General features: G+C 33.1%; 1 protein-coding gene across 1 annotated transcript in view; it reads right to left on the bottom strand.

Moving 5' to 3' along the window:
- UBAC1 (UBA domain containing 1) overlaps nt 1-11,499 on the bottom strand; it is a 70,578-nt gene that overhangs the window by 13,184 nt on the left and 45,895 nt on the right. Inside the window, exons 5-9 of the mRNA XM_031954959.1 lie at nt 8,438-8,511; nt 4,972-5,079; nt 2,481-2,583; nt 1,928-2,036; nt 889-1,117 (exon numbers count right to left, since the gene is read on the bottom strand). Coding sequence (XP_031810819.1) covers nt 889-1,117; nt 1,928-2,036; nt 2,481-2,583; nt 4,972-5,079; nt 8,438-8,511 — 623 coding nt within the window. The remainder of the gene's footprint in view (nt 1-888; nt 1,118-1,927; nt 2,037-2,480; nt 2,584-4,971; nt 5,080-8,437; nt 8,512-11,499) is intronic.

Raw genomic sequence — 11,499 nt, 5'->3', positions numbered from 1 at the left:
TGAGAATAGTAATAATAATTAGAATAATGATGATAGCTAACATTTATATAGTGATTACTATGTGCCAGGAACTATGTTAAGCACTTAATTATCACATTTGATCTTTCCAACAATCCTGGGAGGTAGGTACTATTATTATCATCATTTCACAGATGAGGAAACTGAGGAAAACATAAGTTAAGTAACTTGCTCAAAGTCACATAGCTAGAAGCAGTAAGGTCAAATTTGAATTCAGATTTTCAGACTCAGTTCTCTATCCAATGTGCCATTTTGTTGCCTCAGAATAAAACAACTAAGTTAGAAAGGCCAAAGTGATGCAAAGAGGTGAAATAAAGCTAGCTCAGTAAAATATAATTAAGGGTAAATCCAAATCTCAAAAATCAAAACCTTTACAACTGTCACAAGCAAAAATATTAGTTTTAATAATTTCCTTTCTTTTCTAATAAATCAGTTCTTTTACTTGATTAAATAACATGCCACTAAGCATAAAGCTACAAACATCATCAGCTGATCTATAGCTCTATGAAAACACAGCTCATAGTGCAGCCTTTTTGCTTCAATCTATTGTTACATATGACCAAATGACATTTTTATTATTGTATAAGAATTGTGAATCAATATATTATTTTATGCTTTCAAATGTCCTAAAAAGGACATTTTCCTAAAAAGAAATCATAGGGATTTAAGTTTAGATGAATCTGGTCTATTTGGATCATAGGCCATTAAAAACACTTCACAGGACATTACCTTTTTTCCCCCAAAGCAGAAACTAACCTAGGTTAACTATCAAGTCCCAAACATTCTTCCATAAGCATATAAATAACCAAAATCCTGAAGAACAAGAAAAAATAAAACATTCACTTAAAGGCTGATAGCATATATGCATACTCGTGGATCTGGTCGAAATTCTCTTTTCCTACGGATCTTCTTGAAGATTTCTGTTAGCTCATCCTTGACTTCCTCCCCCTCTGTCTTAGATCCCCCAGAAGCTTGAGAGGAGGAGGAGGCGGCAGAAGCACCTGCAGCTTCTAAGGAAGCTTGACCTGGAAGAGGAGTATCCACAGTTGGATCTTCTGCATGTTCTATCAACCACTCCATGGCCTGTGTTACTGACATGCTGTAAAATAAGAAAAGTTTCTCTAAAATACCAGTGAGTTAATTACTGAAGTTTCAGTGAATTTCTTAACTTTTTCTTTCAAATCCTTGGAAGAGACTTTTTGTTTTATTTTAACAATTCTAATAATGTTAACTGGAATTATCCTTATTTTTACAATTTTAAAAGAATTCAGAAATAAATTTAGAGATACATCACTATTTGCTGAAGTGTCTAGCTACCACAATGCACAAATCTCTTTTAATGAGAAGATTATGAAAGAAAGTTTTTTTAAAATACCATTTTGAAGCAATGGTTATAACACTGTAATCAAAGGAAAGAGCACGCAATACAGTTTTATGTTCAACAGAGGAAGAAACAGTTCACAGGCTATTCTTTGGTTTGCAAGTTGCTTTTATTTTAAATGTGCACATGAAAAGGTAATTTACTTGAAAGCATTAAGACTTGAGAATAATACCAAAGACAGATAATCTTGAGTTGCTGCTATTACACAAATATATTCCACACAAACTCTCACATGGAGGAAAGAGAATAGATAACAAAATTTTCCTACTGTTTTATACTTAAATTCAACTGTCTTTACCAAAAAAACCAAAAAAACAAAAAACTTTCTTAAACTTTTGATATGGTTTTCTCTTCACAAAAACCTTGTCACAATTGACAATATTGAAATATATGAGGTCTTCCTTGAATGTTTTTGTAATACAAAACAGTTAAAAATCCACATTCAAATCAATCCTTAAAACAGTGGAACAAGAAAGAGAATCAGGGAAAGAGAAAAACTCATTCTTTGACATTTATAAAAATACATACTGATTGAGACGAAGTGCTTTCACAGCTCTGTTCTCAGGAAAGCCCATTTCTGTAAGTTGTCTTAAAGCCACTTCATCAACTCGGTCATCATCATCTTCATCCAACATTGCTATTGCAAAACAGAAAAAACAGTGTGACACAGTATAAGTAAAATAGGAACTTTCATCTATGTTAACAAAATGTTAGAATATATGGCATTCATACTGCCTAAATACATTTTAGATTTAGACAAGTTGTCATCTAAGTAACTTGAACATGTCGGAAAGGCACAAGGATATTGATTAATGCAACATTATTAATTAATGCAGCATATAATAAATGACAAAACAAGGAATAAATACACATCTAGGGAGAGACAGCGACAAATGCAGAGAGAGCAGTTTTCTTTCTGCAGTTTTCCTATAAGAACTATAGGTCACAATCAACTGATTAAAAAATAGCATGAGGAAACAACATGTACATTCAAGTACTCATATGCCATATACACTCAAATACTATATACCATTTTTATTAGATTATAATATCATAAAATAAATCTGCGGTGGGAACATACCATTTGCCTTTTTAAATAATTCAACTGCATCTGGGTTCAGTGCTAACAATTTCTGTGCCACCTCTATAAGTGACACCAAGATCTTCCTGAGTTCTGTCTGGAACTGCAATAAAAGAAAAAAAAAGTATGTGATTTCTGCAAGTCTACAAAAAACTGAAGTAGGTTGATAGTACCATTATTTTATACTAGAACTTTCATATATAAAGAGGCTATTTAATTTATTTGAACTATCTGATTCAAGTCCTCAAAATTATGTTGGTATTTTACAACAAACAGGACAAAATCTATCAGGGCAGGGGTACTGAAGGAAGAAAGGTATTTATTTCTCTATGTTCTTATAATCAAAAGGAAATGACATATTAAATTAGCTGAGTACTCAAATGTAATCAAATCCTAATAAATGTGAGAATCCCTAGTACACCATGAATCTTTCTGGATAATAATAATACATGTCTAAAAGCACAAAGTGAGGCTTGCTGATTAACAAAATATATTGAACAAACCTAGGTTTGCTTCATTTAATAAACACAACACCATGCTAACTGGTTGCTAAGTATTCTATACATCTTCTCTTTTGCTTCACTTAAAAGAAAATGGACTTCCCTTTATTTGACAACAAACATACACAGATTTCTAATTTCAATCTTACTAAAATAATGACATGTCTGAATATAGTCTGCTATGGCAAATGGGTTTTCTAAATTATAAGGAAGTAATTGCTGGAAATACAGTAGGAAAACCATTATTATAGAGTTATTATAGGGATATTGATATATTAGAGACTAAATTATATTACTCCCCTCAAGTCACACCCTTTACCATAACCCTCTTCTCTTGCCACCAAGAACTACTGTCTTTCTCTATATCCCTAGCACACAGCATATGGTAGGCACTAAATAGTATCTGATTGACTTACATACAGAACTCCAAAACAACATAGACTATAAAATGAGTTCTATCCTCCAATAAAATAACAAAAGAGTTCTATTGTACTATATGAATTTTGGCAATTTTGAATCATCAAGTTCACAGAACAGAACTCATCAAGAATACATCAAATAAGAAAACATATACATTGCTCTCTTTAGAACAATTATGGTATCTTGATTAGCAAAGAAATAATTAAACAAATCTAAAGAGAAGTATTTTCTATAATGTCTTTGAAGAGGAAAACTGATCATACCATCATACATTCAGAGTGTTTTATCAATCTAAGTCAAACTACACAGAACATAATCAAAGTAGTTGCTATTCGGTCTATATAAACAAAACTCAGTCTCTTTAGGTTATATCCAAATGAATGTGAAACTAACATCTTCAAATCAACTGAAACTATGAGAACCAAAATCTTCTACCTAAAATGACTCAAAATAATTTTATTTGAAAAATCTATATAAAAGCATGAAGGAAAGGTATAGCATCCAGAAAAAAAAGGAGAAAATGTTGCCACTATACTCCCTACCTTCATCAGACCATATCTACAGTATTATATTCAATTTCATATATGTCCTATTTTAAGAGAAATTCAGGATGGCCTAGTGACAGACTATGGATACCTACATGCCACCTGAGAACCAACATAAGTGAAATCCATAGAGATTTGTCACTATAGGGTGGCAATCAGATGATTCATCTGTCCAGACACAGAAACTCATGAAGACTCTACTAAGCTGTGGTGCTCCACTAAACTAAGATACTAATCTGTTTCAAAGGATTATTCATATTGATGAACTCTTGATTTCTGAAGCACTGAATTAAGTACTGAAAAATTTAGAGCATGACCAGAAGTAAACAAGATAAACAAATCATTTCACATGAGGAATATTTGAGGAACTAAGGATATTGATCCTGCAGAAAAGATTTAAGAAAAAAATATGATCATTGTCTTCAGCTATCTGAAGGACTATCACATGAAAGTGGAATTTCTTTTGTGTGGTTCCCAGTGGTAGAATACATATCAGTAGTAAAAAGTTAAAGGAAAGCAAATTTTACTGCAATGTCAGGAATTAAATAATTCTAGTAATTAAGAGTTGTTTAAAAGTAAAAAGTGAGTTCCTCATTATTGGAAGAGTATTGGAAGAAGCATAGACAAAACAAAGTTATGGAACTAAAATTCATACTTGGGCAAGTAAAGAAAAGATCATACTAGATGCCCTCTAAGATCTTTTCCAACAATTAAGATTTTATATTCTATGAAATCATTAGTATACTTATACAGTATCTTTTCTTTTTTTGGTGAGGCATTATGTGACTTGCCTAGGGTCACAAAGCCAGGAAAATATTAAGTATCTGAGGATGAATTTGAACTCAAATCCTTCTGACTTTAGGGCTGGTGCTCTATCCCCTGTGCTATCTAGCTGCCCCTCTAATCCAATTTTCAAAGAATCTTTTTTTACCTGCTGTTAACTGAAAATCATTTGAACTTTAAATATTTTTTCACTAGATGAATTTTAGAAATGTGTCAAATGAGGTTGCATCTTTAAATACTCACATCTCTCATGCTGTGATGGGCTACAGTCCTGTCCACACTGTGGGAGGGAATATTTGCTGTTGCTTTGAGAATAGCATCTTTATCTGGAGCTTTCTGTTCTTGCTTTTTCTAAACAGAATTAAGAAACTTAGTAGCACAAAACAGAGTTATCAAAGAAGGAAAATAAATAAATTTAATAATATTTGATAAAGCTTAGAAACGAAATTACCTGGCACATGAACAAATATAAATTTTCTTTAAGACAGATGGGTCCAAAGAATTTTTAAATTAATTCTTTGCATTGCAATGCAATATCTTAAATACGATATACTTAAATACGATATCTTAAACTGACTAGGGTGACTAAAAATGAGGAATGAGAGAAAATAAAAAATTAATTTTTAAAGTCATAGGTCTGACAAGATGGCATAGTTTTTGGAACTCTAATTGTAACTGGGGATGTGGATAAGTTAATTTTAGGGAAAGTTATAAATAATAACACTACCTTATATTTATAGCCCTCATATAGCCCTTTAGAGGTTACAAAATGCTTTACATACATTACCTCATAGTAGTCCTGTGAAGTATAGTACAAGTACAATAATTCAGAGTCTGATTCTTTTTGTATAGCAAAATAATGTTTTGGTCATGTATATTTATTGTGTATCTAAGTTATATTTTAATATATTTAACATCTACTGGTCATCCTGCCATTTAGGGGAGGGGGTGGGGGGGGGTAAGAGGTGAAAAATTGGAACAAGAGGTTTGGCAATTGTTAATGCTGTAAAGTTACCCATGTATATATCCTGTAAATTAAAGGCTATTAAATAAAAAAAAAAAAAAAAAAAAAAAGAAGTATAGTACAAGTATGCAAGGTGAGAAAATGATGTTCAGAGAGGCTATGTCACTTTCTAATGTTACAAAGTTACTGAGTGGTATAATGGGGAATGAAACCAGGTTTCTGAGCCCAACTCCAGTGTTCTTTCTACCACTACCCTGCCTTTCTTAACCTTATAGATTTATACTCTTTTCCTCTCTACAAATAAATACAACTTTATGATGAGCCACAGAATTTTATATCTTTCATAAAATGTCAAAAATACTTAAATGAATTTATGGTCTCATATATTTCTTACATATGCATAGCTCACAACTTACCTATACTACATCTTGGGCAATTTCTATCCATGTTTCTACAAAAAGTTATACACAAAATATCTAATGAATATATAATGAATGTTTAGGTCAGGGATTCTTAATCTGAGATCTCTAATTTTTTTTAATTGATATCCAGATTTTAATATAAATTGTTGCCTTTGTATTCCTATATATTTTATTTTATTCCTTTAAGTACATTATTCTTAAAATGGGTCCAGACTGTCACAGAGGATCATTACACAAAAAACTTAAGAATATTTACGGCTTTTTAATGTACAATACCTGGATGAAGACATAATGAAAAGGCTAGCTAATTTAATTCTACTTTCCTTCTTATTCTAGTTCAATAAGATTTCTTAAAGCCTATATCCTAAAGGTGAAGACTAAAAACAAATGGAACTTGAACAGTATAGAGCTAAAACAGAAGTCAGAAAAATAAACTAACAGGATAAAAAAATCTGCCTAGTATGCATTACATACAGGGCTTTTAAGTCGATATAGTAACAAGAATGATAGCTTGACCAATGTTCAAAAATGTAACCTGAAAACTGACTTTTCCCCTCAGCAATTCTCATCAATTGAGAGCAGAAAGGTCTATATATGTTGTAGAGATGTTTAGCTGATTCAATGTGTGTGCTGGAGGCCAGGTGTAATTAAAGATAAGAGGTCACATAGTGGCCCAAAGCCACTCCCTTACAATTTGGCCCAACTGGAGATGGTAGGGCAGCTTGATATCTTAAAATAACTCTTTTAGAATAGTGAGTACATGAGCATAGCCCTCTCAATTCTGTCTTAAAATAGTTTGGCTTTCCACTTCTCTAGGGAATGATCACTTTCTCTAATCCATCACAAAGCTTTCTCTACAAACCTTAAGCCACAAAAGATAAGTTATTATTATTTTTTTAATTTTTAGAGACCTGAGTTAAATAAATATACATAAACATACTATAAAGAACCCAGATTTTTACCTTCTAAAACAGCTCTTCCTAAATGCTCACATGCTTGGATTCTGGTGTAAGAGCAATATGAAATTATATTTTGAAATTTTGCAATTTAGGCTTTATTGCTAAAAAATGCTAGAAAGCTAGCAGTTTCTTTGTTTGGAGAGGGGATGTTTTCTTTTGCATTTACTTTAGTTTTGTTGTTTTATTTTCCCCACTAAAAGTCTATCATTAGATACCAAGATAAGGGATTATATGAACTACAGATCAAATCTCACTGGTAAAATAGAAAGAGACGAGTGTTTTCAGAGGATTTAGATTCAAATACCATCTCTGCCACTCAGGATGGCTTTAGGGAAGTCACAGATCCTTCTTTTTAGTCATTCCATCACTTACTAGCATGCTTGATGAATAGAAAAAAAAGAGAAAGAAAGTAAATCCAAAGTAGTTTACTTTGCTGTTTTATGGTGCTTCAGAAAGGAAAGGAGGAGGTTCGTAAAATCTCTGGATTTGCAGAAATAATAAATTGGGGTTCTAGTCTTATAACAGGTATCAGTGAAAAGAACACTAAATTTTATGACAGAGAACCTGGATTTGAATCCTGTTTCTTCTGTCTGAATCAAATCACTTCACTTATTGGGTCTCATTTGTAAAATGAAGGGGTAGTATTAGATGACCTTTAAGCTCCCTTCTAGCTCTAAATCTATTATACTAAGTTCCATAGTTTTGGTCACAGAATAATTTAGCTGTAAAAAAAAAAAAAAATCCCCAACTGTATCTGCAACTTAAGATGAAAGAAGACTAATACCTGATAACTTTATAATCAATTAGTGAAAAGATGAATTCTTAACAAAGAGGAAGACAAGAGACAATATCATGAAACATCACTTTTCTTACTCAGGATCTTTTTTGTGCTAGTTTTTTTAAAAATCTACATATAGGAAGTATTCAGGTAGCACTAGGTAAATTCTTGCAGATGATCTGTGCTTTTCCTTCAGGGCTAATACAGATGGTCTGAGATATGAAAGAGTGAGAGGAGTAATGGATAATTTTAGCTTACTAGTAGCATAAAGCAATTGAGAAGAACTCAGTGATGGCAGAGATCACCTCTCCTTATCCACAAGGCACAATTAGGTCACAGAGCATGGCCATTATGGGTCCAAAGATGAAAAAATTAATTTGTTGACCAGATCAAATACAAAAAGAGTTATACAGCCATAACAATACAACAACACTTTATTGATAACCTACTGAGATCTGAAAATAGTTTTAACAATCAGATTACTGATCTGTACTGGTATCAACAACAACAGAATTTATCTTAACCTGCAAACCCCAGATTCTAAGATTTCAAACTAATCAGCAAGAATTTATTATCTGAAACTAACCTTTTCCTCAGCTGAGACATCACTCATCTTAGGAGGAGGAGGAGGAGCTCGTTTTTTTACCAATAGTAAGACATCTAGGAAAAAATTATATTTGTCAACAAAATTAGAAAAAATTGTATATATATAATGTACTTGGGATTATTAAAATGCTGCATTGCCTGGGTGAAAGGGCCTGGGTGTTATCTCTAGGTCTCTTCTAAACCAAGAAATCTTATGAAAACATACCTGATTTACATAATAGCAATTGCACTATGTTCATACATACAACTGCATAAAAATTGTGAAAAGTTGTAAAGGCAGTAGTTAAAAAAAAGTTTTAATAAAAATTATGACACAGGATTCAGGCAATGTTTCACTGCAAGCTATTAGATATATTATCTCCATGATACTGATGAAAGTTGAGAAAGACTAGTAAGGATTTACAAAGTGGCAAAAAAATTTTGGGGGGGGGGGAAGCCTACTGATTCTGAAAACAATCTCTAAGGTTGTTAGAACTAACCAACGAGTATATTTTATTAAGGCCTATTTTGTGCCAAACATTGTGCTGTGTACCTGGTATAGAAACACAAAGAATGAAATAATATATACTTATAAGGAGCTTAAATTTTAATAGGGGAAACAGATATAAATATTTTGCTGTTCATTCATTTCAGTCATGTACAATTCTTTATGACCCCATTTTAGAGTTTTCTTGGCAAAGATTCAAGAGTGGTTTGCCATTTCCTATTGCAATTTGTTTTACAAATGAAGGAACTGAAGCCAACAGGGTTAAGAGACTTGCCCAAGATCACACAGCTAGTACATGTCTGAGATCATCACATTTCAACTCAAGAAGGGTCTTCCTGAATCTCAGCCCAGCACCCTACCCACTGTGTCACCTACCTTTCCACAGAAACAAATATAAGTATGTACTAAATAAATAAAAAAAGTCAAACACATGGTAATTTGGGAGTGTTAAGGGGAATAAGAAAAAGCTTCATGTGATGTTTGAGTTCTCTTCAGAGAAGAAAGTGATTTTTCTTGTGAAATGAAAGTGAGAGAAAAGTCATTTCAGGCAGGAGGTAAAATAAGGGAAGACATGAGAAATAGTGTCATATATGAGGAATAGAGTGACAGCTAATTTGCCTGAATCACAGAATTCAGAAGGGGCAGTAATGTACATGAGACTGGAAAGATAGGATGGGGACAGGTTGTGAAAGGTTTTAAAACTTTTTACAGAAGAGTTTATCTTTTTTTGCTAGAAGCAAAAGGAAACAACTGAAATTTACTGAATAAGGGAATGACAAATTTACAATTAGGGAAAATCACTTTAGCAACAATGTATAGGATGGATTGGAATAGGGAGAGATTGGAAGCAGAGAAGCCAATTAGGAGGCCATTGTAATAATCAAGGAGTGAGATGAGGACAGTCTGAACTTAAAAGTGACACCTGTGTGAAAAGAGAGAAGAATATGAGCTATGAAGGTAGAAAAGGCAAAACCTAGCAACTGACTGGATGTGTGGAATGAAGGAGAGTGAGGAATCAAGGAGACACTGCTGCTGTTGAGAACCCAGGAAAGTGGAAGAATTTCAGTAGAAACTGGAAAATTTACAAGAGGGGTGCATTTTAATAAATTCTGCTAAGACATGTTGGCTTTGGGAGATCTCTGGAATATTCAGTTTGAAATGTCCAATTGGTAATTTGTGATATGGAGTTGAAAGTTAAGAGATTGTGCTAAATGTATAGATCTTTTAAAAATCTGTGAAAAGATTATAGTTTAATCTCCAGGTTTGGAGGCCATTAAAAGAGAAAGAGAAGAGGATCTAGGACAGAGTTCTGGAAACACTTACTTAGGAAGACAGGTAGGAGGAAAGCCAGAACAAGGTAGTATCACAAAAATCCAGAGAAGAGAGAATACAGGAGACTCTTCTCTGATGGTCAACTGTTTCAAATACAACAGAGAGATTAAGGAGGATGCAAAGTGAGAAAAGACTATCAGATCTGGCAATTAGGAGATCATTAGTATTTTTGGAGAGAGCAGTTTTCGTTGAATGATGAAGTTGGAAGTCAAATTGTAGAAGATTGAGGAAAGGACAGGACGTTGAGGCAGTAAATACAGAAATCTTTTTCTAGAAATTTGGCTAAGAAATAGAGAAGAGATGTAGAGTGATGGTTTGAGGAAATGTTAAGCTCAAATGAAGGGTTTTTACAGATCATGTTTGAAGATAGTTAAGAAACCAATAGTTAAGGAGAGATTGAAGATTTGTGTGATAGAGGGGATGATTGAATTTGCACTCTGTTAAGAGAAAACTGGATGGTACAGGAGCTGGCCTTGACAAAGAAAAGGGCTACTTCATTGTCAGAGATGGGCAATGAAGTTTTGAAATGAGGAGAATGGGCAAAGATGGAGCTCAAATAAAATGGCCTCAATTTTCTCATCAAATTTAAGAAGTAAGGTCTTTAGTTGAAAGAAAGAAAAAAAACAGGAAAGAGAGAGCTGAGGGAGACAAAAGGAGGGGTTTGGAATTGCTCCTGAAGATAGTAAGATAGGGAACCAATTAGAAAGAAATAAAAGAATTATTGTGATATAGTGAGGGCCAGTTGAAGCCGGTCATGAATTTATAATCTATCCTGTGAATATAGTTGTGTGAATTCCTCCAGCTCTGTTTGGGGGGGTGGATGGTGAGAGTGATGCAAGAACTGAAATTGGCAAGATTTGAGCAGCTATAGGACAAGAAGTAAGGGATTTGAGAGTAAAGTATAGAAATGAATTGGTCAACTATAAAATTTAAAAAGAGAGGAAAGTAAAGTTAGTAGGGGTAATAGCTTGAAAAATTATTGAAGGATGAAGGATAAAAGATTTCAATGAAGGCAAAGATAAGGATTAAGAAGAGTGAGGAGACATAGCGAGAAATGTAATGATAGGTCAGAGTTAGAGATATTTTAGAATTTTGATTAAAGAAGTAAAACACATTGTCATAGTTAGCACATAAAAAGCACATTAAGGTGTGAAAATTGCTTTACAAATATTTCATCTGCACAACAACCCAAGAGGTGGGGTTTAACAGATGAGGAAACTGAG

This window comes from Sarcophilus harrisii, chromosome 2 (genome assembly GCF_902635505.1).
Source record: "Sarcophilus harrisii chromosome 2, mSarHar1.11, whole genome shotgun sequence".
Lineage (NCBI taxonomy): Eukaryota > Metazoa > Chordata > Mammalia > Dasyuromorphia > Dasyuridae > Sarcophilus > Sarcophilus harrisii.
Note: the sequence above shows the minus strand (reverse complement) of the source record. Positions and strands in the feature narration are given on the sequence as shown.